Source organism: Trachurus japonicus, chromosome 17 (genome assembly GCF_045865225.1).
Source record: "Trachurus japonicus isolate A0001 chromosome 17, Traja_1.0".
Taxonomy (NCBI): Eukaryota; Metazoa; Chordata; class Actinopteri; order Carangiformes; family Carangidae; genus Trachurus; species Trachurus japonicus.
In genome coordinates this window covers 33773346-33800524 of record NC_140923.1, presented here as the reverse complement: position 1 = coordinate 33800524, position 27179 = coordinate 33773346, and the positions used below count along the sequence as shown (strand labels likewise).

At 43.1% G+C, this 27179-nt stretch overlaps 2 protein-coding genes across 4 annotated transcripts in view; both read right to left on the bottom strand.

The window, feature by feature from the left end:
- Window positions 1-16: 16 nt before the first annotated feature.
- LOC146971174 (insulin-like growth factor-binding protein 3) lies at window positions 17-5199 on the bottom strand. Of its 3 annotated transcripts, none has more exons than XM_085805359.1 (4): window positions 4666-5199; window positions 3745-3986; window positions 2815-2934; window positions 17-346 (listed from the first exon to the last, which is right to left on the bottom strand). In XM_085805359.1, exons 1-4 carry the CDS (start codon window positions 5054-5056, stop codon window positions 320-322), a joined length of 780 nt encoding a protein of 259 aa, XP_085661485.1. In that variant the 5' UTR covers window positions 5057-5199; the 3' UTR covers window positions 17-319. The 3 variants fall into 3 exon arrangements, with proteins under 3 accessions (XP_085661485.1, XP_085661484.1, XP_085661483.1); XM_085805358.1 differs by having other exon boundaries at window positions 17-1060; window positions 3745-3983; window positions 4666-5193; XM_085805357.1 differs by having other exon boundaries at window positions 17-1060; window positions 4666-5184.
- Window positions 5200-12344: 7145 nt separating this feature from the next.
- The window catches only part of LOC146971173 (tensin-3-like), a 31904-nt gene continuing 17069 nt past the window's right edge, over window positions 12345-27179 (bottom strand). Inside the window, exons 13-27 of the mRNA XM_085805318.1 lie at window positions 25812-27044; window positions 21917-22074; window positions 21476-21608; window positions 21274-21357; window positions 19368-19500; window positions 18695-19257; window positions 18530-18616; window positions 17940-18071; window positions 16534-16629; window positions 16118-16195; window positions 15835-15912; window positions 15412-15580; window positions 15249-15317; window positions 14991-15020; window positions 12345-13976 (exon numbers count right to left, since the gene is read on the bottom strand). Of these exons, the coding sequence (XP_085661444.1) occupies window positions 13832-13976; window positions 14991-15020; window positions 15249-15317; window positions 15412-15580; window positions 15835-15912; window positions 16118-16195; window positions 16534-16629; window positions 17940-18071; window positions 18530-18616; window positions 18695-19257; window positions 19368-19500; window positions 21274-21357; window positions 21476-21608; window positions 21917-22074; window positions 25812-27044 (3188 nt within the window). The 3' untranslated portion in view covers window positions 12345-13831. The remainder of the gene's footprint in view (window positions 13977-14990; window positions 15021-15248; window positions 15318-15411; window positions 15581-15834; window positions 15913-16117; window positions 16196-16533; window positions 16630-17939; window positions 18072-18529; window positions 18617-18694; window positions 19258-19367; window positions 19501-21273; window positions 21358-21475; window positions 21609-21916; window positions 22075-25811; window positions 27045-27179) is intronic.

Sequence of the window (27179 nt, the reverse complement as noted above, 5' to 3'; positions counted from 1 at the left end):
AAAGAAAATACCTGTGTCATTTTATACAGCCTTTATTAAGTAAAAATAGACCTCTGAGGGTTGCATTGTACATGCAAACAACATATTTACTTAAACCAAGGCAAGTGATGAGAAATATCACTGGCCACACAGAGATCAGAGATAACGGTTTGTGGCCTTTACCCCACCCCCCAAAAAAATTCAGCTTATGCAAAGTGACAACAAAACAGTAACAACCACGGTACAGATGACAGAAAAATGTCCCTCTTACTCTCTGTGGCTTGAGATCCAGCGTAAAAACTTTATGCACTGTAGTGTTTTTGAGCTGCGCAGTTCCAGTTCAACTGCCCTGAGGAGCAGGAAGCAACTGCAAAAAGTGGAATTTCATAGAATAGGAATTCATAGTAAGGCACTGCATGCTTACTCTGAGAGACATATACAGACGTATGGTTGCCATGACCACACGCAATGTCCTTTTTTTATAACAAATAGTCAAGCATACAAATTATGATTACACATCACAAGCATGTACACGTGTGCAATGCCACTCAATTGTGCGTAAATGAAGAGCACTCTCATCAACCATGTTTGTGGCAAGTACAAGTAAATGTCTCTGTGTCTTAATGTCGGCATACGGCATCTGAGATCAATTCTTTAAGTGTATCCTTGTCTCAGAACCCGTCCAGGTGAGGTGAGTGACAAACAGCTTATAAAGGATCCATCCGTCACAGACTGTATCTGCCAAACGGAGGCTTTTTCCTCCTGGTACTCTTCCTCTGTTCCCCTTGCTCTGCCTCAGAAAGAAGGTCCCACAGGCAACAGATAGAAATAGCAAACATCCACATATCGGTTGAGCCATCTCTTGACCTCTCTCCCAATATCCTCAGTGTCTCCATTTGTTTACAATTCTTCTTGCTCTCACTCCCACCCTCCCTCCCTCCGTCCTGCTCTGCTCCTATTGGCTCTCGGAGTTGTAGTACTGGGCGTCTCCTCGCTCCTTCCCATCAAAACCTGGCAAAGGCTGCCCGTATTTGTCCACACACCAACAGAAGCCACGCTTTCTGCCTTTGGATGGACGGCACTGAAAGTGAAGGAAGGGACAAGGTGAAAGTGAGGGAAGAGAAATAGAAGCAAGTGGGGGGAGGAAAAAGCTGCTAAATGTGTAAATCCAGTTGAATATGCAGCATTATGGGTAACAAGCCACTTTACTCAATGAAGTAGAACAGCAATAGTTAAGAGGTATTAATGGTCAGATTGTGCTGAGTCGACGCAGCCTTGGCTATCCAACACGCTGTGGTATTTTGAGCTGCTTTTATGGTCTACCTCCTGTTGCACACACATATAGAGACCTTTAAGGTAAACAGAAACCTGGTAAAATATTTGCTTAGTCCCGTTTGTGAACAACTGAGAACCAAGATCTATTTTCAGAAGCTGGTGGCCAGTACGAATCATCTGTTGCTGATTATACCCCACAGCTCCAAATTATGGGTACTACAAATGACTTACAGAGTCTGTGGAGCTACCCAAGGGCTGTTATTTTACTGCCAATTTTACTAAAGGTCAACCTCCACTCTAGTAAAACATGCAGCCATTCATTTCAAGGGCTAAAGCAACTGTGCTACTGCTCCACAGAGGAGTCAGAGCTGATCAGGAGGGTGGGGATGGGGGCATCCTTATTTAGTTCGATATACAGCCAGGGTTTGAGCGAAAGTGTGAGCGGAGCAGGACTCTGTCCTGTAGTAAGAGCACTATTGCATAGGAGGTTTGAAAGGAGACTGGTCATTATGTGTTTAATTTTAAAAAAAACAAATGTCTTATCTTCATTGCATTTTGCGGGGGCATAAAAATGCACCATAATGGATTTCAAATTTCAGCAGCAAAACAAAAGTAAACTAATGTGGTCATCAAAAATTTAAGCCCAATTTACTTAAGAAAAGTGGATCTGCTCCTAGCATGAAGTCTGCCCTGGGTATGTTTTTTTCTCTAAAAAGACATTTACTGTTATTAAGAGCTGTAATAAGAGATGTTTTTGCTTAAAATCATGCAAACGTCCAAATTAAACTGACCAACATGAAATGTCTGCCACTCCTTCAGCGCCTGAGGGCTCAGCACGGTACACTAGGTCCACTCTACATAAACAAAGACAATGAGCCTGGCGTTGTGAGGCTGGTTATGAGATGATTGCAGGTCAAAGAGAACACTTCCATTAAGCAGGAGGGACTACTATGTAATAAGAAAAGCTGCCTCGGTGATGCAGTGGCGCAGGAGCCCTAAGTGCCTCCATATGAATGCGTCAGAACCACTCATTTATTACAACCCGATCGTGGGTGAACCATGTGAGCGTGGGGATGGCTGCAGCTCTATTTCTGTGCCTGCTTCTCAAAAGTCCAGCAATTATGGGGCGAGCGCATCGGGTGCCGGTGGCCACCTTGACGTCTGTCTCCCTGGGAGGGTTCCCGTTAAACGGCCATCGTCCCAGCCGTCAGCCCCACTGGGGTTTGGCCCCTGTGGTTCCTGTCTCCAGAGTCAGTGGCTAGGGTCTACCTCACTGGTGTGGTGGTGCAATGATGAGGCTCTAATAACTACCAATGAATACAGGAGGACAGCAACGAATCTGTAATTGGGCTGCAGGAGAGCTCAAGTTTGAGTCACTACACTTCAGGAATGAATCTTTATTAATGTTGCCTGTAAAAAAAATTGAGTGTGGGTTTCACTTTAGCAGCTTTTAAACCTATTAAACAAGTTGCACATTTAGCCTCCCATGAAATCGATGCATGAGTCTATAATCATCCTGCAGTCAGTATCAAACGATGGTGCTTTGAAGGTGCCATTTACCTGCTTTTTCTTATAGAAGCCCTTCTTGTCACAGTTTGGTATGCGGAAACCTCTGGGGATGAGAATGTCTGTAATCTTGAGTCTGCCGAGAATGCTCTCAATCTCTCTCCGACAGGGACCCTACAGATGAGGGAACACATGAGAGAAGTTACTGCACTTTCCCCGGCACTTGAAATGCTTTCATTTCCACCCCCCCAAACATGAAAGCTCTCCAACAAATCTGAATGCAGCTGACGCCGTTAGCTCGAGGTATTTCCTTAAGCAGCACGATTTTGACACAAATGTGATGGATTTTTGTAAATAAAGACGTTAACAAAGCTGGATCACACACACACTGCTCCGCTGTAATACTTGACTAAACAATGGTGGCTGCAATATGAAAGAGGTGATGGAGGAGAATTGAATTCATCTGACCGACTTGTACTGGTTTAGCAGTTTGCCAAAGCTGCTTAGAACTCTTACACTTTACACAAAGGATGGGGGATAAAGTGAATTCAAAGAGCTCAAAGAGTGAGCCAGAAGGTTTGTCCTCAAGTCCAAGTACTCCAGTCACTAATCAAAGCAGCCAGTCAAAGCCCATTACTAGTGTGTGCTCACTTCTCTGTCCAAAGAGAAGATCAAAATAGCAGCAGGGCTTCCCAACAGGCACTCACATAGGCCAATCCATCATTTGCTGGCTCTCAGTACGCCCGGCACGCGGACGCCTTGTGGCCAAACAACCGCCTGACCCAGGTCAGCCGCAGGGCCATCGTACCCGCTCGCTGCAATGCCATTCTACTGCTCACAACGAGGCCTGCCAACCGTCAGCACCACTACCCAAAACATTTCATCACCCGCAGGGGGAGAAAAACACCAAAACACAGAGGAAGAGGAGAAAAACATTCCTCCAGTGTGCTCTGAAGACAGAAAAATATTGGTTGTGGTACTTACATACTCAGGCTCCTGTTTGGTCTCGAGAGAGAAGTTTTGTTGGTCTGTGATGAGTGGTCCCGGGAGCTCCTCCATTTTAAAGCTCTGGGTTCGCTTCTGCTGCTCCCGTCTCAGGACGTCTGACTTGGCAGAGGGGAAGAAGGGGTGAGGCAGAGGTCTCAGGGGTCTGTGGGTGCTGTACGAGATCTGAAGGCCAGAGCTGGTGGAATTCCTTTCCTCGTCCTGAGTGTCAATACTTTCTGCTAGAGTTTGAATAAAAAAACACGTGTTTATCCATAAAACGGTACACTGTGATATATAATCTTCCTGCTTTTTCATGTGGAGTCAAACATATTTCAGTTTTTGAGCTGGGATCAGTTTTAGGGACATGAGTGGTTCCATTTTTCAGAAGCATTTCCTGAAATTACGTCCATCTTCCAGTTTTGGCAGAAGCTGAATAGAAATATGCAATAACACTATTCTTGCCTTACAATTCTGTTCCTACATGAAACTTCTGAATTCATTCTGTCCTTTTTGTGAGGACCCAATCTAAACAGTCACATCATCTTTGGGTAGGATTGTAAAAATCAACATGTTGTCTATAGGTGTCTAATTCAGAGAGGTACAGATCCTCAAAGTTTTCTCATGTGTCCTTTTTGTTTGCACAAAGTTTCTAGGTGTCAAAAACGTCTTCAACTTGTCTCATCCTGCAGCCCTTCATTCCATAAATGAAATAAAAAATGACATGTGTGATTTCAGTTATTGACAACAGAGTCAAAAAAAAAAGCTAATAAACCCTGGATGTCTTATCAATTTAATGATTAGAAGCTGATAAATCAATATCCGCACAGTTATTTCACATTGATGTTCACTGGCACTTATCGACAACAAACCTGTACACATGAACCAGGATGAGTTTTGTGCACATGCCTTGAGATTTACCTGGTAGTTCATTGACTGGAGGTGTCGGTCTGACGGTTAGTCTCTTGTTAGTAGCGTTTGCACAGATCCCCCGTCCCTCCAGCAGAGCCTGCAGAGGTTTCGTCTCACCGGGCTGATGCTGACAAGTCAGTCCGGAGCCACATCTGCCGGTGTACACGCCGCACGGCTGACCGAAGCTCAGCGCGCAAGTCATGCAGCAGCCGCAGCCCGGTTCGCGGACTCTCTCGGCGCAGTCCTTGGGCAAAGGTTTGCACAAAAGCCGCGCTCCGACATCACATGGTTCGCATCTGATAACCGGTCCGACCGCACCTGACCTCCGGGTGAACGAGGCCAGGACAAAAGTCATGCAAAGTGCGCGAAAACATGAATCCATTGCTGCGTCCTGGAGCATATGGTGTCAGAGTTGAGGAAGCTGGCGCACTGTCCTGCTGTGGTGACTTTTCTCTGGGCAGCTTCTCTCTCATTCACATAAAGCCACTGGACAAAACATCTCAATATATAGACCCCGGTGACTGTAGTCACACCCCCGAATAGCTTGTGGTCTCCTGATGAATTGCCTCCACTCCGTTATTCCTTTTAAACCATCGGAGCATTACGCTGGGGCAATACGCAGACCGCAGGATAACATTTACGGTATGGCTCTTTAAGATTTATTTTAAATGACATAAATTCACGAGAAATGATTGGACAATATATTTTAACTTAATTTTTTTTTTTTTCTTAGCTGGGGGATTTAGTGGAGGTCTGGATATTCTACATATATTTCAATATGCAGTGCAGACTGTCAGGTTTTTAGACACATTCAGGGAAATAATTATATAACCCAGGAGAAATATCCACTGTAATGTTTTCAAATGTATCAGGTCTCAGACTGAAGAGCCCACACACAGTAGATTCAGGCACCTGTTATACGTGGTTTCATTCATAGGGGGCGCCAACATGCGTGTTTGCCATTTTTCCTTTCCTTTTTTATTTATTTATTTATTTATTGACTCAGTGACACTTCCAGTGAACTTTGGAAGCCTAAATGGACTCATCCATCCATATGTTTATGTCTTTTTTTAAAAGTGTACCTGTTTGTCTGTGAGCGTATGTGTGGGTTGCGCACAAGTGTGTTTATGTACACACATCTTCAAGTGTTCACATGCTGTGTGCAAACCTGTGTTTGCCCGCTGATCTGAGAGGCTCCGGAGGGGCCCCTGCATATGACCTTGCATGAACTGTACTATACATAAACTGTGACTAATATAAACATAAGAAGATTATGTCAAGCTTTTTATAAGCTATAGAAACAGATCAGGTATATGAATACAAAAGCAGTGGTGGAATGTAACTAAGAACATTAACTCATTTTGTGCACTTACGTGTATTATTTACAGCTAAAATGATTGGGCAATGGGCACACTACAGAAAAATATTTTTCTGCACCAAACTGATATCCTATGAAGTATAGTGTATTTGTAGATGAATCAGAGGTGCAGTGTTGACTATTACACTATTGATGAGAATGTATAAATGCTGCTTACACATTAATTCATCATGAACAAATATGTGTGTATGTGTGTAATCCAAAATTTTGAATACCATTACTTTAAAAATGTGTAAGTTTGTTTTTTCTATCAATTAAAAAAAAACACAAAAGAAAAACATGAATTTATACACCTAAGTCTGTAATATCTCTACTGTATAAACTTACATAGCCCTTATTTTTGTTTGCATGCAGGTTATATTATAATTTATCTCTTTAAGATCTTGGCATCCTGCAGAACTGTGGCCTCAGAAGCTTGCAGAGGTTTATGGCCTCATTTGCAGACTTGATGCTTGATGGAACAATGCTCCATCGACATAATAATATTTTCATAATAAACAGGTTTTATGATGGTGGGATGAAAATATAAGTGTCACCTGCTGCTGCTGTCAGTCTACACAGTCGGTGTTATTCATAACAAGGAGAAAACTCACCAGCCAAACATAATTTACAAGGTGACCTGCCCATATGGTATTCAGTGTTTTTGTGCACCTCATGTACCTGTTCCTGACACATACAGTAAAGCCGTGGTCTCTGAACTTGTTGTTAGGATGTGTGACATAGTTGGGCCTGTTCTGGTCATTTGTCAGTGCTACTAAGCAGACCTTAAAATAAGGACACATACCACACGTGTAAGTGAGAAAATTCCTGAGTAATTACATCTGTAGCATTTTTTTAGGTCCACTATTAATTGGTTACAGATGAGCGAGGGAATACACCAGCACAGAACGTCCAAAATACCTCAAAAGAATAACAGCAGGAGAGGCGAGGTGTACAGTTCCTTTTTGCTTTTGAAATTTCTTGGAAGCCAAAGTCAAATCAGTGGCCAACAAGCCCTGGCGTACTCCCGCCTGTTAACAGACAGGTCTACAGCAGAGCAGCGCTCAGTGGAATGCCAGACATTTGTTTCATATGCTGAAAAAAGCCTGCTGATTTTCCTCCCTCTCCTCCGCTCAAGAGATCTTTGGAAGGGGGTCTCTCAGCCACCTGTGCATATTCAGCATAGCAGAGGAGAGCGACGGGCACAGGGAGTAATGTACTGAAGGAATGTCGTCCCGCAGAGCAGCCACTCAATAAAGAGGGAGTGTGAAGAATGTGCTTTTGCACACACAGGATATTACTGTACATGTGTTTAACATAACCTGCTGTCAGAGGCTGCACCGGCCAACCGCAACTGCTTGTCAAATCCTAATCCACGGCAATTTTCCACTGTTTTAAGATGATTTGTACAAATCAGATACAGTCTCTTGAAGCCCTGACAGTGGCATGCATTGGTTCCAGCAGCATGGTTGGTTGTTCAGCGTATTGCACTGAAGTCCTGTAGCTAAATATAAACTAGCTACTCAATACCTGCCCTTGAATGTCACATATAACATCACTTTACTGATCTCATAGATTATCTGAGCAGTTATTTTCACATTGCTGCTTTAGTATATTTCTACCCCTGTTCCACAGGGAACATTAAACACCACAACTGTTAAGGGTAAATTTACCAAAAAGTTCACTTGACTTAATCAATAGGAGGGAACAGGGAGTTGTTGAACAGTTTACATTGCTGGTGTATGATCGGGATGTACTATTTCATTGAAAAAAATGGAACTTGGATGTACATCTGAATGCCATATGTATAATGCTTCTTTTGGCAGCTCCCCCTCTTTTGGCTGAGTGAGTGTGATTCTGTCTGAGTGCAGTGCAGAGATACAGGGGATGGTGTTACTGTAGTGACGGGGAAAAGCGCAAGAATCTGCAGCGAGGGCCAAAGCTCATAGATTGAAAAGCGCATAGTTTAATCAGCTGGAGGTCTGCAGAGCATGTCTGGGTTAACCCAGGAGAATGGTGTGTGTGTGCATGCATATGTGTGTGTGTGTGTGTCCGCTGTAAGATCCGCACTCTTAAACACCAACCACCTCTCTTACCATTCTTACTTGGAATTTGGGATGGCAGTGGGGGTCCTTGTGTGTCTGTGTGTCAGTACATACTGTATGGAAGTGTGCTGGAGTAAAAGAGGAGGGGTGGGACTGTTTGGGAACGAGACTGCCGCAGATCACATGACTAGTCTGGTACGGACACTGCTGTTCTTTTTGCCAACATAGTCTCATGACCTTCTCATATAATTGCCCCAGTCTGAGAGCTTTTGAAGCAGGCTCTCATCAGCCATGAATTGGACGCAAAGGTCTCTATTATGATTAATGTGATCATGTCCTCCCTTTGATTCTGCTCTCACTGGCACCCATACAGACCTTTGACAATTATCCGATTATTAGATGTGGTTTTAAATGGTGAAAAAAAAGAGCCAAAAAGGGGGCAAAGACCTCCTTTCATCTAATTCCAGGGTTGGTTAATATATATGTATTTTTTTGGAGTGGTCTGTTCATGGAGCTGTCATGGTCCCCATTTCTGGAGGCTTGGCCCCTGAGGCAGTCCAAGGCTGTAATTAAGCCTGAGCGAAGTGGAGGATGGAGAGAGAGGAGCTCTCAGCACTCATCCTGACGGATTGCAGAGTGCACAAAAGTGGGCTAAGAGTGGCGCCGCTCACTTTGGGCCCCGAATCACCCCCCCCACACCCACACCCCCACCTCAGACTGTATTCCTTCCTACATCTGTATTTCTCTTATATATTATTTGAACACACCACAATTCTCATTTTCTCACTTTCACTCATTCAGTGTAAATACGCCTTGATATTAAATAATGAATTTAATTTTAAGAAAATCATTTAAAATCATTTAAAGAAATCATTCAATATCCACAAGTAAACTGTTCCTCATTAAGTACAAACCATGTTTTCATTAGTGCTTCTTTATACCAAGTTTTCTTTCCCCCCTTTGAGTGTTTTCAGTGCTCAGTAACAGTGTAAATGATTTAAATACAAATGAAACAGACAACAATACATGCAATTGACTCACAGTCATGTCTCATTTTCTCACCAACACAGACAGACCATCACTCATTGTAAAAACAAAGACAAAATTGTAGGGGGAGGAGGAAATATCCCTTGCCGATGCAGGCTTTACAATGCTCCATTTATTTTATAAGTGCTGGTGGTCTGTGGTTTCAAGATGTGGTCTGGTGCAGGAATGGAGAGAAAAGACAGAGCGTTATCACAGTCCATGTAAAAAGCTGTAGCTGTCTCTGACAGGTTCACGCAACTGTGTAGTTTCAGCGTTGAAGTCAATTCACTGTCGTACTTTTTTCTTTACATTACTCCTGCCCATTTACCATCGGTTGATTCATCTCCTTTAATCAATTAACGGCTGTCTAATGCTAAGCTAAAGGTGATGAAACAACATGTATGCATGCATGCAGATGTTCATTTCCGGTGTCATAAGAAATTTGTCACTGCTTCCCTAGTAGCAAAACAATGTGTAAAATAGCCACGACAACTGATAAGTCATGACAATGTCTTCATCTTCTCTCCAGTAGTGATTCCCAACCGTGATCACTTGTACTCCAAGTCATTGGAGGTTACGTGAAAAGATTTGGAAAGCTTTTGGAATTACATGACTTGGACAAAATTAAGTAAACATTCAAATGGGAAATATACAAATTTAGGGTTAGTGTTAGGGTTTATTTGATTTTTAGAACATACACATATGGTCACAAATAATATACTATGTAATGATAGGCCAACTGCAGTACACACTCCCATCAGCCTGATTAAGTTGTAACACCTTGACACTGTGAGCTGTGAATGTGAATGTGAAGAAAGGTGGAAATAGGGTGCAAAAAGTAAACAATAACTTTATTTGTATAGTACTCATTGAAATTAAAAGTGCTTTACATAAAAACACATAATTATAAAAACAAGCAAGCAATAAAAATAACACAAAAAATAACAATACAATAAAATCAATTTACAATAGGGAGGGGAAGGCTCAAATGATAAAAGTGAGTTTTAAGAAGAGATTTAAAAAAGGATACTGAGGTTGCCCGCCTGAGATCTCTGGCAGAGAGTTCCAAAGCTGGGGAGCACGCACAGCAAAGGCCCAGTCACATTTTGAGGCAATTCTAATATTCTAAAACCCACAAGTAGCCAGTGAAGGGCTGTGAGGTCTGGTGTGATATGCTCATGTCTTTTGGAACCTGTTAAAAGGATAAATGATTCAATCCTCCAATGCCTCCCACTCCAATTGAAACTATGACCAAACCTATAGTTAAAAAAAGATCATGAGACAAAAAGTCATAATCACGTGTAGTCATAACAGCAGTAGTCTACAACATGTAGGCCTACTGTTTTGGTTTTGTCTTTGTTTATCACTTAAATTACTTATTTACTTATGATTCATTACAAAAACTTTTACTTTACTCCACAGTATCTCCGCAATCTGTCCTGACCTGAACTATATGTATGTGCCTGCGTGTGAAATCCCAATTTATCTAAGTGTGCGTTTCGTGGTCTCAGCATCTGCTCAAAACCAAACAGGGGCCTCAAATTGTGCAGCCATCCCAGAATGCACTTTCTATTTTTGCTCCCCAACCTTTGTTCTGCCTCAGAGGAAAGAGATGAGCCCTGCCCCTCTAATTAAGTGGTCGTAAAAATGCAGCAGAGCTGGGGGTGCCCAAGGAATGAGAATGAGTTCTGTCAGCCTGATAAACAGGGCCTTTCACCTCCACATTACATTATCTGCAAAATTACATTTGATTGGCTTCAGTCTGCTGGAGGAGATGGGTGTAAATCTGTGGAGTTTATTGGAAAGCTGGTATTTGTTGGGACTGGCATATATGTGACGGGCGTAATCAGTGTCTTGCTTCGGTCAGGAATGCCAGCACAATAGCAGTGATTATATTACACAAGCTCGTCAGCGGTGATGGGAAATGAACCTAATTCTACTCTTGGGCAATTTCTGGTCTGTTTTTTCTTCACACGCTTCTCCTATATCATTAATAAGCTTGGTAATAGCAAATATTAAGACATATAAATCAAGCTTGATGGGGAATCACTGCAGTGTCGAGCTAGGCCAGCTCTCTCATGCTCTCACACACTGTTATTACCTGTGTGAAATATTGTCTCTGCTGACAGGTTCCTCTGTAGTCTAATAATGTTGCTCGGTTTTCTGGACTTTCCCCGGCTTCTTTTATTTCGAGGCCACTCTGCACTAAATAACAGAGGAAGACGGGCTCTGGGCTCTCTGCAGTCGCCACACCTGGGCCTTCGCTTCCTTCCTGCCCTCCCCGGGAATTCTTCACTTTCACCACCTGCAGAGGGATAGTAGTGAGGTGGGAGGAGGAGGAGGAGGAGGAGGAGGGAAGGAAGGGTCTACCCCATTATACCTTTCCTCCCTCCTAGGCTCAGCTCTGCAATTTTATTCCCTCTCAGCACCATTAGTGTAACCTGTCCTGGCTTGTGCAGGGGCACAGTCCTCTTTTACTGCACTTTGCAAATAAGACAGTGGACATGTGTGTTGGATATGTGTCTTTGTGGTGAGAGAGGAAGAAACAGATGTGCTTGTAGTGACAGTGATTAAAAGGGGTGGTGGTTTACTTACACTATTTGTATTTCACCTTTAAGATGAAACAGAAATATTTTTGACTGGGCAAATAAAGCCACATCATGAAACAACTTTGCTCGTGAAATGTCAAATGCTTTGTGTTGCTAGTGTCCTCTGTTGGCTGCAAATGGGACTGAAGCTGTTTCCTTTCTCTGCAGTTACAGCAAATATGTTCACAGAGGAGTTTCCTCATTACTGACTAGGCAGTAGCATCAAGATCTATGTTATTCACATCCTCTTTTGTACTGTGGGATTATGGCTAACACTCACTCTAGCTTGGAACATTCCAGTACCTGATGCTTCAGCTGTTGAGGTATTCAGATTGGTATTATCAAAAGTATTATAAATTGAAATCCTCAGAAATTCAAATTTAAAATTGTAGCAGACACCAAAAAGGTTAATAAAATGATTGAATGATGGCAGATGATTAAATGATTTTAAAAAAAGGATAGCCTATTTGTATAAAATGTTGCGAAACACATTAATGCAAAGTTGCAGCCATGCAAAAATCCATCACAAGTTAATACAGGTCACACTTACATGTGTTGGCAGCCATAGATTATAGAATAATTTGATTGCAACAACCAAAAAGCAAGTGATGAAGGAAAATGAGATGCCTACATGTCCAACTTTTAATTTGAAGGGTTAACAGATCACAGAGATTAACATAAACGTTTCCTGTCGTTTATTTACAGAACACATCAAAAAAACAATGCAACATCAATATACACATAATCTGTTCACATGTAGCATGTTATAAACAGAGGCACAGTATTGTATGAGATAATTATGAGGTACAGATAATAGGTCATTAAAATGATAACATCATAACAAATGTGTACATAATCAATGTTAAGAATATCAACAGAGCTTTATTGTGGTGGTAGGTCCCTCTCTGGATAACAAGGCTGCCCAAAACACTAAATAATTGAAAGGAATGTTTTTTTGTTTGTTTTTGTCATCATCTCATATACACTGTCAACAACCACTCGACAAGTACATTTTATGTCATAGACAGATGACCGGGTGAACACATCCAATGCTAAATTCATTTGTGCGATTCCAACACTGAGCAATTAAACTTTTTAGCACTAACGCAATGGTAGCATTTGTTTTTCTTTAATTAGCAGCCTGTGTGTGTGTGTGTGTGTGTGTGTATGTGTATGTGTGTGTGTGTGTGTGTGTGTGTGTGTGTGTGTGTGTTTAAAAGTCTAATTAAATGTACAAAGCGATGGATACTGATTTATACTTGATACTGAAACACTGCAGTGCTGCTTGTGGAATGCCACTTTCTACACAAAGTACCAATGTCTTTTTAACCAACTCCTGTCAAGACAATACATATATACAGTATATATATATATTAGAGTTTCATTCAAATATTTTTCTATGGTTTGTCTCATTTCAGCACACACACTCTCACACGCTTCCATTAAACTGTTGCTGACAGCTTTATAAGTGGTCATATTCATATACACCTTAAGAGGAAAATGATTTAACAAGTTCAGAGAGGCCAGGTACATGTAGCACATGTACGAGAGGCTGTGGTTTTAAAAAAATAAAAATTTTCCATTGCATAGATAAAATAAGATAATCCTGTAGCTTGTCCCAGAGTCCAAATTATACATATCTGCTGCACTCAAGCTGCAGCTTAGAGATGCTTCTGCGTCAGCTACAACTTTACAGGAGTTTAACAGCTAGAATAAACCTTGTTTTGGTTAAATATTAGAAGAAGAAAAAACATAACATGCAAAAGTAGGGTTTTGTCAATAAAAATTCTATGCATGAGTAAGAAAAGCAGCCTTTGTGTAATGTCCTTAAATGAATACAACTGTAAAAGCCATTACAGTTGTAAACCAGTAGGAAACAAAAATACACTTTTTGAAAAAGATTTTGTTGTTTCCATAATTGGCTAATTTACATTTCATTTTACAGGAAAGAAAAAATAACAAAATAGAAGGTATTTATGTTATTCTATGATACGATGTAATTACATGTCCTGTTGCTCGCAAGTGATGATAATGTATGTGATATCCAGTTAATATCCAGGGTTAATGTTCACATCATCACCATCTTCAGTCTTTACATTTCATCCTCTGTTCATCCTTTCAGTCTTTGTTTGCCATCTGTCTGTCCAATCAGCTCCATCCTACTTACTCTTCTGCGAACCGATCATCACCTTAGACACAAAGTTGACAATGGCACTCGCTGGCTGCTCGGGGTCATGCTCTGCAAACAGGTGGCAAATATTGTCCATGGAGGTGCCTGTTTTCCTCGCCACAAAGCCAAAGATCCTGCAAAGGTGGAGCAAAGCATTAGTAACTGCACTGTGATCTCTCTCAAACTGGCCAAGACCAGTTGAGCTGGTCTGGGTTTAGCTACTGTAGCTTCAGAAAGTGTTCAAAACTTCACTTTCTACACTTTATTCTGTTGTAGATTGAACTGATATCATTTTTTGCAAATCTGCACTTGCAAAACATAATGACATTTATTTGATATTATTTGATATGTATCCACGGCCTGATTTAATTGATTTGACTTAGTTTAGAAAGACACATTATATAGTATGTACCGAGCATTTAGCTCCCACAATTCACACTGCATACTAGGATGAAAGCCAGGCCATGGAGTCCAAGGACCCTCCCTCTATGATAAACTTTAGGTAAGATTTAGATCTAGTCAAAGGTATAAAACCATGCGGACTGGAATATGTCTGGAAGCACTAGGAATCCTAATGGGACTGTTTGTCCAGTCAAACTGAGTAACCAGGCAGGAGAGATCTTGGTCATCAAGGTGACAAAGAAGCCATCTGTCCTCTGCAGAGATGGAAGAGAATCATTTCAGCGGCACTCCATCAATCAGGCCTTCATGCATGCAATGTGAGAAGCGTGTGGCCAGGACAACTCTGGTGCGGTGACAGGACAAGTCTCTGTTGAAAGTTGAGAGTTCACATCCAACCTGACGAAGCCTGACAGAGAACAGGACAAACTGTCCAAGTCCAGATGGGCAAAGCTTGTAGAGACTTTTCAAAGACATTTCAAAGCCATAACTTCTGCCCCTAAAAGCACTGAATTAAGGGACTGAATACCTTCTGTAAATGGGAATTTTGGATAGAGTTTTAAGAAATCTATAAAAAATTTAAAAGAATGTTTTCACTTCATCATAATGAGTATCTGAATGTAATTCGACGGAGAGGGAGGCATTTCGTCCATTTTAAAGTTAAAACCTAGACCTGAATAAAATGTGAAAAATTGACAGGAACTGTTTCTAAAACCACTGTGTGCAAAAGAAAAAAATCATTGACTTACTTTGCTGAAAGACAGCCATCTTTTTTCCACCTGTATTTAGTGGAATGAGGATAACAGTTAGTGGGAAGATTAGTTAGTCATTGTCCTATTAGAACCATGCTCATGTCATTTATTGCTCAAACTATAATTATCGTGGACAAATTATGTCTATGTCACTACCTCTTAGGGTAATAACATGTTAACCTAGCGATAGCCATGTCTAACACTGTGATAAATGTGTGGTGACATGTGTTCAGACTTTAAAATAGCATGACTCACTTTCTATCTTGAGGATCCAGTGCACAAAAGATGACTGTATTTACATTGTAATGCCTCCTGAAGAAGAGTCTAAAAAAAAAAGAAAGAAAGACAAAATGGTGGTTATTGTGAGAAGCAGGTCCTTGCATGTGTGTGTGGTAGAAGAGTGTGTTTTGGTACTTACTTCCTCTGGTTGTCAGTGAGGGTGATTCCCTGGGAAGAAACTTTGAAGTGGACCACGGTGGAGATTGGTGGGGGGTAGGAGCTCAGAGTCATACTGGTGGCTTTCTGCACCGCCTGGACCCCCGTCAGAGACTCCATCTCCACAGAGCCCAGGTACCACACGTTACAGGCTGCAGGAGTACACAGAATGAAAATTATACTCAGATCCCAGCAGCTAAGTGCAAATCACTGTAGGGCAAGTGCATAAGTGACAGAGTCCTACAGTGCATAATAACAGGACAGGGAAAAAAATGGCTGTGTGGATGCACTCATTTCCAAAAGTGGCCCAACACTGTGCGCAAAGGATTGTGTCAGTGTTTATGTGCAGTGCCATCACTTCTTAGTCATAATGTCTATTCAGGGCCGAGTGACGTTAGACAATTACCTGCACCCTGTTTTAGCAGCTCAGCAGCAGAGTTGGTGACTGATGGCGATGTACTCTCCACAACATCTTCAAGAGGATCTACAAACACCAAAGAGCGAAAAGACGTCAGTGAGATTTTTTTGTGAAAACCACAACATAAACAAATAAAATGACTTAATGGCCAGACGGCCAAATAGACAGGCTGGCAGATATGAGTGTAACCACAGAAACCTAAATAATGTTTATTTTCTATTCTGATGATAATCTTCCTCCAAGAAAATAAAACTTGTGTGTGAATGTTTACCTCTGTCAGGTATAATGAGTTTACAGGGCAGGGCCAAGGGAGTGATTGAATGTTGGCAGACCAATGCGGTTAAGCTTCCTGTAAAAGAACAGCATATGAAATTAAAATCACAGTCATGTCTCCTTCTGCTACTGAAAAGACGACGAAGAACTTAAAACTACGTCATTAACCATACTATTCTGATAAATACAATTAATGGAATGACAATCGTATTGATCTGATCGGTCTTCTGTGTCATCAACTCAAATGTCTGCTGCAGAGACACTGTAGTTACTTGTACAGTGCACCAGAGACCAGTAGAGGGCAGTGTTGTGCACAAATGCTCAACCTTCGGTGTTGTGCAGCCAAACAGCCAGGAGCTGTCACTGTTGGAAGGCAACTGTTCAGAGAGAGGTTTTGACAGAGCAGACACTCACCAAAGTAGGGCTCATTGGGGCAACCCTTCAACCGCACTCCTTTCTGCGTACACTCGATCAGGAAGTGGCGTACTAATTCATTGGATAGATCGCCTCCTGTGGGGGAAAATAGCGACAGAAAGAGCAATCAGACGAAGATATGAGAGCGGATTGATTCCTCACAATTGTTTGCGGTTTGTTTTATCCAACCTGCTCCCTACATTTACTCTGACCTAAATAACAGCTCCAAGCATTTATCTCAGCGCGACACGTCATTCCTCAACCTTAAAGAGTTACATAAAACATATTAAATCACTACATTCAATCTCCCCAGAGATTAATGGGATTAGGATTCAACAGGAGCGCCTCTGAGGGGGCAGGAGGAGTCTCTGTGAGCAATGTCTCTGACACAAAGGCTTGGAGAAAGGCCCACTCCTTAAGGTGGGTTGGGTTTCACACTTATAAGGAGCCACAATGCCTTAAGATGAAAGTGCGGAGAAGGGACCATGTCATGATGTCACCACAGGTGCCGTTGGACCACGGAGGGGTGAGAACAAACAAAAGGACAGGTGTGAGTGGGGGGATGAAATGAAAGGGTTGTGCTGTGGCAGGTTGGTAGGAGAAGGGCATAAGGGCATCCTTTGTGCCCTCATGTGTTGTTTTTGTCATTGAGGATGTAGACCGTATGAATAATCCAGCTTGTTTCTCATACACACTGTGTGGGATTTCATGTTTGGCTCTTCTTCTTCTTCCTTTTTTTTTGTTGAATAATAAAAAGTGATGTGTGAATCTCTATCACTGCTCAATCAGCCTTTGTTTTCATGTTGAAACATGGCCAGAGAATGTTAGGACAGATTCCTCTGGAGACTTTGTTTTGTTGCCATGAAAAACAAAAAAAACAACCTTCCTGTATTTCCTGAAACAAACATGCAGGAAAGTAAACATCCAAGCTGCTTGTTTTGAACCCAGTCCTCAGATATAACATCCAGCTATGTGGGGCAGCGAGCTTCCCAGGAGAAAGCCCTGGGATCAGAGTAGGGCTCATGGACTCGCCACATCCTTTGTGAAGGGGTGAAACATTAGCTGTACATCTAAGACTATCAGGCAATAGGGGTCTGTTTGGCTTCATCACCACGATGCCCAGGAGAGAAACACAGTGAGGAGCTCTCTCTCTCTCTCACACACACACACACACACACACACACAAACAGAGGAGAAGACTCTCATGTTCCACTACGAAGGTGAGTACAGTGGCCTGTAACCGTAGACGGCTTTGTGTGGGACTGTGTGATGTGTGATTCCCATGAACACTGGTGGAGTATGATAAATTAAAGAATGCTATTCAAAATCGTATTTAATTCATCTTTATCTCTTAAACATGTCTTGATCTGATAAAACAATACATGACTTATTCTCAGGTGGCGTACCTTTCTTGGTCTGCTGGAGAACAGAAGGTGGGGGTGTGGCCACCTTCATGGCCAGCCCATAAGCGCCCCTGAAGGAGTGGCTGTCCCTCACAATGAAGCAGCCGGGCTCCTTGTCCTTCAAGACTGAAATAGCTGTGGGAAGACAGATCAGAATCATATTAATATTTCTGGGGTCTTCTTGAAAGTTTCTTTTATGTGGATCAGGGTTTCTGCAGGTACCAGCAAATCTAACTTAATACTTTTTAATGCCCTTTTTAATGCCATTTCAAACATTTTTAATGCCCATCACTAACTGCAAATACTATATGTGTGCCTATGTATACTTACCTATATACACATACACACACCCAATTACTTGGTTCCGCATGTTTATCACACCATTACTTTCTGTGCAAAATGAATGTTTATATACAGTACTAAGAAGAAATCGGTAATATTATTTTTTCATCAAAAGTCCTTTTTTATTTTTTAATGCCTCTGGGAATCAAATTTAAGGCCTTCATTTTAGCAACATTTATTTAATGACTTTTAATGCTTTTTAATGACCCGCGGAAACCCTGGTGGATATAAAGTGTACACTGGAAACCAACCTTGATCCCTTGAGATATCCGGCTTATACCAGAATTTCGATGTGTCCTGCACAAATTTTACAGTAACCTGCTTGCTGGCCAGCACATCTGCAGAAAATACACAATCATCAGTCAAAGTAGTTTTAGTAGCATTCATTTGTGGGTGTTTATCACAACCTGGCTTACCTGGCAGAGGGGAGGCTGTGCCTGGTGTCTGGGCTGACAAGTCAGGCAAGACATTGGGGAAGGGGATGCTGACGGAGCTCCCGCTGTGGGGACTCGAGAAGCCACTGAGGGCTGGGGAAGCTGTTCCCAGTGAATGCTCCCCGTCTGACGCCCTCTTCTTCTCAGGCAGAAGCGGCGGCTGTATCTGGGGCTGACTCTGTGCCTGACTATGCCCGTCCATGGAGGTCAAAAGATCCCTGTCCATTCCTCCGTTTCCCAGCAGAGGTGAGCCGGAGTTTGGGCAGTCCGTGCCGTAGCCGACACCCGCGTCATCTTGCTCGTCGAAGCTCTGAGCCGGACTGTGGCTGAGGGCGTAGCGGGCCATGCGGCTTCGCTGGCTGCTTCGAGGAGAGCTGTGGGCGTTGGGGGCCGGGTGGATGTGGGGGTGGTGCAGGGGAGGAGAGTGGTGTCCATAGTCCAGTGACACAGCGTGCTGGGGTGGTTGTCTGGTGGAGGTGTAGCTGTTCAGAGAGGAGTGGCGGCTCAGGATGGGGTGCTCTGGCCACGACTGGTTCATTGTTGAGCTTAAGATGAGAGAAGAATTATTACTTGTTTAATTTTTGGTGCCACTGGTAATACCTTGTATAGAAACAGTTCATGCTGCATATAGTTTCCAAAGAGCTCAGATTTCTACCTGTCAGCCCTCTTAAGGGTCCCGACAATGGAGGCAGAGTGTGTAGCACTTAGCGTCCTGTGGCAGTTGACAGAGGAGTCTGGCAAACCATCAACTCCAACGTGGCCGATCATCTCTGAAATTTCCCGTGGTTCTACATGAGAGCGAGAAAACAAAGTCTTATGAACACAGTCATAGTTAGGCTGGAGCTGCTTGTGGGTTTTATGTGCTGTAAACATGAAAATAAACAGATACAGAGAGGAAATCTGCACAAAACAAACTAAAGAATTTTAAATAAGCAAAGATAAACTTGTACGACGCCTCAGGAAAGAGCTCTGGATTCTTTCCAGCAACAAACAATATTGGAGTTGAAATGAAATGAAAACCATCCACATGGCCTTGAACCCAGCCATCAATCTATATAAAACCAATTACCGCTGCCACAACCCACGGAGTCAACAAATCAAACTCAACTGCAGCTGGAAATTAAAAGCTCTCTGACATAATTATCTAAGAGCTTCGTTTTAATCGGTCTCAGTCTGGAGCCGCTGACAGCCGCAGATCTAAAAGCTCATGTTCAAACTCAGGCTTTATGGCCAGGATTTCTCTGAGCAACTTTTATAGGAGTGAGAAGTGCAAAGCAAGTGAAATAGTTTCTTCTTGTCCCCGTTTCCCCTCTGTGTACACAGAAACAAATGTTTTTTTGTGTCATGGTTCCTGACCCACAGTAACCATGGAGATGTGGCAGGGCTGAATGCGGTGATTCTTGCCTGGATGTCTGAGGTAGCAAGAGGCACAGCGGGGGCACAGATCTGCTCCCAGGCCCTACAACCTTTACACATACTGTAGATCTCTATGGAAACGAGTCAATAAGAGGTCCGCATGGAGTGAAAATGAAAGTAAAGTGCATGTGCAATCCTGTGCTACTGTTACAACACTGTTAGAAAAACATCCCACAGCTGACCTAATTTACTGTAAACCATCTAGGAAGCAACATAATACCAGGTTTACATTGTTATACATACTTCCATAATTAAGATTGAGCAAACGATAAAAACCAACACGAAGCGATTTTGGTCCACAAGTTTAAAAATGCTCCTGCTGCTAAAGAAAAGCACTATAAATGCACAACTTTTCCCATTTCTGAGAATAATATTCCTGCCAGGGTGTGTTCCAAAAAACATCCACACAAAGGAACACAGGGGGGATCAGTTTTAAACTAAAGAACAACAGTGTTGTGTCTAAAGGAAAAAAAAGGAGAAATTTTCCCTCCTGGCTGTGACCACGCAGACATTCTCCAAAAACCAAGTGAGAAGGGCAGAGACCGGTTAGGAATCTCCCCGCTTTCTCATTTATGAGGCGTCTTTTGTTTCAGCCTCTGTCTCTAAACCACTAAGATTCCACCAACAACAATCTCACCATTATTAGGTAGAGCAAAGAGGACCAGATAGTTCTGCTTTAATGAGGTGGTGGATCCAAACAGACAGACATGAAAGAGGACTGCTGCATGACCTCTCACTCACTGACGGTCTTTCTGTCACTTGATACCTTTAATTGGTTGGAGGGAACAAAATAGAAGAATAGTAGAAATGTGGGGTTTTTTTTTATTCTCCAGTGCACTTTGGTTAATTGTTTGATGTGCTATAATAAAGTGTCTTAAATCCATAGGGTTTAGAAAAAGGTCAAACTTTCTGTATTTTCAGTTAACAACACAATGGTAATTTCTGTAAATACAAACCATCAAATTAAATGAGAGAGGAGAATTGTTTTTCTATACCAAATGTTCTGTCTATTCTTAAACGCAGCTATTACGTAAGTTCACAAAGAAAGACCACTTTCTTCCCTGAGACTGAAGAATGTTCATAACAGCTTCATGTGATGCTCCGTTCTCTCAGAAGAACCAGCTGATTTGGTGTTTTGAACCTACCATGGTTTATTCTGTAGCCTCCGTATAACTGCATGCTCGGAGATGGTGTTTGCCTGAGTTGAGTGAATTCTGACATAGTTTTCACTGGAAATACAAAGGACACAAGGACAGAGAGAGAGAGGATTAAACCAGGAAAACAGAAAAAAGCAAAATGCAAAACGAATCAGATCAACAAAAGGAACCAAAGACACAGGAGACGTACCATACGGTGTGGGTGGGGAGATGGGGAAGGCGGGGGTGGGAGGAGTGGTGTCCCTCCCGGCCTCGACCCCACTGTCCATGTCTGGGCCCTGGGTCCTGTAGTCGGCACTGTCATTCCTATACAACATGGGATGCTGGAACACACACACACATGTGGCATGTAATGTAGTATCCATCCATTGGCAAAACAATATGTAGTACATATAAGCATCAAACATTGTGCACATGTGTTGAGATAGATAGATAGATAGATAGATAGATAGATAGATAGATAGATAGATAGATAGATAGATAGATAGATAGATAGATAGATAGATAGATAGATAGATAGATAGATAGATAGATAGATAGATAGATAGATAGATAGATAGATAGATAGATAGATAGATAGATAGATAGATAGATACTTTATTAATCTCAGTAGGGAAATTCAGGTATTTACCTGCGACTGTGGCACACAGGGCGAGTATGTCTGCTGGCCCCTGTACTCCTCTGTCCCTACCCACCCTGAACTACAGAAGCCTGGGTGATCCGTCACGTCGCTTCCGTGGTGACTCAAACTCCGCGTGACACCCACCCGGCCCTCGCTGGACTGGACAGCTGGATACACACAGGTAGACAGCAGCAAGTGGCTCATTAAACAGTAACTGATTAACAGGCTGATTTCAAGGACGTAAAGTATATCAAAATACAAAAGGGAAATTAGCAGTGCTTTGAATTTGCGCACATTCTCTGGATCACGTTCTCTGGAAATGTTTCATCAACTTTATGACACTGTTGTTGTTTCGGTAGCTAGCCAGGTGAATCATACAGTATGACTCAGTTAAACACGATCAATTATAATTCAGATTTATTGCACACAACTAAATTGTGTTCTGTTCATATTTAGACGTTGACAGCTTTACAGCTTTATGACCTGAACTGGCCAGAGGCCACATTCATGACTTCTCTCTGTGAAAAGTTGGGGACTGATGACATTTTTATTCAGTCAGTCCATAAACTGAAATGACCACAGCGCTGACCCCAGGGTGCTGCTGCAGTCTTGTTTTCAGAGGACGGGACAGCTGAGGAATTCAGGGGGTCCTGGCTGGTGGCAGTGGTGTGGAGCATGTGTGTGTGTGTGTGTGTGTGTGTGTGTGTCAGTGGAGGTGGTGGGGGTTCAATGTTGTGACAACTCTGAAGAGTGCTGCCACTCAGCACCAGGGTGTTAATTTGAGCCCTCCCAGCGAGCTTGGCCTCTCATCCCCGAAGAATGTTAATGGTGCAGAAGTGCCACTGCCGGGGGATCGTTACTCACTCGGTCTGGGGTGAGCATGGATGACACAGACAGTGTCATGCATACTCGGCAGCACATGCTTTTCAGGGATGTGGTCTTCCTCTTGTACAGCTGTCTGCAGGAGTTTGTGTTTATGTGTACCATTGATCCAGAGAACGTGTGTATTTTGTTAGTAAGCTGGTTACAAGGTGTGTAAAACAGTCATAAGTACAGGCAAGCACGGATCTGAATGGTCCGGTTAGTTTCATGCAATAGAAACAAACACACACTCTCTCCAATGAACCATCATCTTTGTAACCTGATATGACCTCAGGAGACTGGTTGGGCAATACAACACACAGCACAGTGTCGCTGTAGTTGTGCCCTTACTATCTCAGCATTAAGCGGGTGTTGGTGATGCAGATGCTGCAAATCTGTGAGCACGGGTTTTGATTAATATTAGGGCTGCGTGATATGCAAGATGCATCACTTTGCGATTATCTGGGCCGATGATTGATGATGTGATTTTTGTTGAGTCTTGTACCAAACAAACATGTCCCTGTACGTCTTGAGAATATGATCTGTTGGCAAGAACATCTGTGTGGTAACAACACTTATGGTGCTAACAATGCACAACATTTTCTTTAAATATAATTGCAGCTCCTGCCATTGCACTTGGCCATATTGTGATTCCAATTACAAACATTTGCAAGGAGAGGGTGAAGGGGGAGGGGGTGGGTAGGAGAGGGTGAGGGGGCAGCAACTCTGCAGAGTAGGACTCCTACTTGTTGTATTTTAGTTGTTTTGTTTTTTTGTTTTTGTTTTATTGTTGTTTGAGCTATTTGGTGTTTTCAGAGTCATAGTACAAAATATTCTGTGGGTCTTGAAATATTACTCAAAATGCCCCGAAATGCTGGCACAAGGCACTGACCATTTTATAAAAGGGCTGGCACTCAATGAGTTAATCTAGAATTGTAATTTAAAAACATTGTGTTAAATTATCCTGTATTTTCCAACAATAATTAATCAATTAACAATAATTCATGAAGTCTGATATCAACTAAAGAGACTTATCATGTATTGTATTCACAGGTTTTGTGCCAAAACTGTTTGAGGGGGGAAAAAAACTAAATGAAGAGTAAATGTAACAAAAATGTTGTTGCCCCATGCAAGTCATGACCGTGTGAAGACCTCCAATGAAGATCTACCCCCTCGTCGTTACGAGCTTTTGTCACTTTTTGTCACATCAGTTGTTGTAGGTCGCCCCCAGTTCCCTTAATAAAACACAAATGCTGCAATGCTGGGCCTCCTGTCCTCCCATTTTCTATGTTGCAAACTGTTTTCTTGTCCGTACACAACATCTATTGCATGTCTTTGCATGAGTTTTTCCTCAGTCGATGTGAGAGGGTCTAAGGGCAGAGGGTGTTGTTATGATGTTATGTAAAGCACTTTGAGACAAACTGTTTGTAAAAATGGGCTATACAAATAAACTTGCCTTGCCCTCATCTCCTCCTTAATGCAGTTAAGGGTGCAGAAAGGACTTGGCAGATATTATCAAAACAACTTAATACACTTTGCTCTATCATAAACAGCAACTTCAGCTCTGCAGAATGACTCTGAGCCATGACTCCAATAGGCATTGCAAATGTCTGTCATAAACTGCAAACAACCCATCACTTCCAATGGCTTATTTGTGAATTAGCAAAGTTGTAGCCTCCAGCGTGTGTGTCTTGGAATGATACCTGTGTGTAGCTGATATGCACAGACAGGTATTCCTTTGGAATCGAATGGAAAAAACTTTGCCTCCGGGCTCACTTGTTCCTCTTTTGGAAATTCCTCAGGCCTCCCCATCCTGTGCCCCCCTGCAACCACATGTACATGTACTGGAGTGTGATTCATGGGATTTTAACATCCAAGCAGCTTTCCTGCATTTTCTCTGCCTCACTTAGCTTTCAGCTAAAAACATATAACAAAGGACTACTGCACCACAACAGTCTGACGACTGTTCTAGAGCCAACATTACTGAACTTCATAACCTTTAAGAGCAAGCCAAACCTGACATAAACAGGAACACCACAAAATCCAATGATAAAAAAATAAATAAAACAATATGATGCTATATTTTTCTTCCGAACTTGACAGTGGAATTTTGTAATTTAGCAAATGTGCACGTCTTGGTGGTAATAGTTAAGCGATTATTTTTGCAGCGTTTCAAAAGCAATGACTGCCCCCTTGAATATCACTGTGGGATCAGTTTGACCAGGAATGAAGTGGAAAATCACTTTGGTGGATTGACAAGTCATCACAATGCATATTAGTATGGTAGTAAGCACAACAAATCTGTCAACAACAAAGAAAATGTTTCACTGTTATTGTAACATGTCATTGAAACAAGCCTGGGCAAATGGAATCAGCCTGCAATGCTGCACAACAGCAGCAGCTAATAAAATCTCCTAGAGGTGACTAACATTACATAAAGGAGGTGGTGTCTGTGTTCTACGTAATGCTTCTACACACAACAATAACCTCGCAATCTGCGGGTAAGTCTGAGGTAAGCACGACTATATCATTGACTTTAATTTCGAAAATTTCAGTGTTCCTCAGTATGCACACGCTATGATCCAACTCAGAGAGACGGCAATGTTCAGAAAGTTCGATGACAGCTGCTCTCCCTCTGTTCATGTACCATACTGATCCTGTAGTCAGATAGCTACCACAGACAAGTCTGGACAGTGCTCCTTCCTCAGAAACATACTGAAAACATCTGAAAACCTGGCAACCACTCTGCTATTTCTGCCACTAAAACACGCCAGGTGGGAGAAGGAGAGAAGGTGTGCTTTGTTCAGTCGACTCTGTAGTGCAAGGAGAAAAAAAACTGATGCTCTTAAAGAGGAACTGCTCTTGTTTCAAATTTATAACTTATATCTCCACCAAATCTATCAGACTTTGCTTGAAAAACAGCTCTGGTTTCATAAGCATCTGTCATACATTTGTTTTTACGACCACACTTCCACATCATCCTCAACACCTCCACCACCACCACCACCACCACCACCACACCCAGACTGTCTGACTGTCTTACCTGTCTGCTGTGTGTTTGTCAGGGTTGCTGTGTTATTATCGTTGAATCTGAGATTGATGCCGTTTGAGCATTTGCCGGCTGAGCTGCTAACGTGCGTGCCGCCGTTCCTCTTGTTGGAGCTCGACACCGGCACAAATGTGGGATCTAGGTCCATGATCAGCTGATTGAGCTGATCGATGGAGTTGTCTATGTCCATTGTCAAAGATTTGAACTCCTCGTCCTGTTTGTTGTTGTTGTTATTGTTTATCGTTTTCTGCTCCTTGTGGGGCGCCGTGTTCCTCATGGCGTCCGCCGTCGTGTCCCTCGTGGGGCCCTGTGGTTCGGCGGGCAGGCCTGCTTTGGGTGAACTGCTCCCCTGCTTGTTCCCTGGGTATCTTTCGGTATCGTTTCCTTCCTCCGGCATGTAGATAAACTGTTGTGCAGCGACCATCTGCTGCTGGCGAACCCAGGACTGTGTGGAGTAGCTTCCCTGTCTGTAGACGTGCTGCTTGGGCATGGGCGCACTACTGGGATTAGAGGAGGCCACGGAGTTGCTCCGGGAGCTCAGACAGCCTCTTCTAGCCTCAGCGTAGGCCCTCTCATAGTCCTCCATGGCCGGGGGTGCGGGATGGTGAGGGTGGTGCTGGCTTTGGCTCTGATGCTCCTCTCCTCCAGGACTCCCAAAGCCATCCGACAGCAGGGAGTTCTGGCTGCTCTTGTGGCAGGACGACGACAGGGTCCCCAGGCTGTCCACGCTGTGCAGGTCGTGACCCGTAATGACCTCATCGTCCAGAATGTCTGTTTCCCTCTCTCGGGGACGGGGGTCTCCGTTGATGTGCACTTGGGCTGGGACTATCTGCTGGATGCCCACCCTGGGGCTTTGATCATCCATCTGCTCCAGCGAGGGGTCCTCCAGACCGAAGCCGCTCAGGAGTCGCTTCAGCTGGACCTTCTCCTGGTGGCTGGGGCCCTGGTTGGCCCTGGTGGTGGTGGCAGCAGTGGTGGTGGTGGTGGCGGCAGCGGTGGCTGTGGTCGTCGTAGGTGTGGGTCTGTCTGCCCACAGGGAAGTGCTGGACAGGCCAGAGTCACTGCTGACAGAGAGGGCGTGGTCGCTGTGGTCAGGGCTGGAGGTGGCGGAGGTGGTGCGGGCCCCTCGGCCCAGCGTCGCCTCTCCTCCTCCTCCTCCTCCTCCTCCTCCGCTGGGGCTCCTCTTGTTAGCCGCTTTGTCCTGGGTTAGGCCGTGAGAGTGCGGTGCTGCAAAATAGAAGAGATGCAGCGCTTCATACAGTCAGCTGGTACGGGCAACACGTACACACAGGGACACACAAACAGCACAGACTCAACGCAGACAAACACAAGTGGCACAAAACCGCACACAAACACACAACG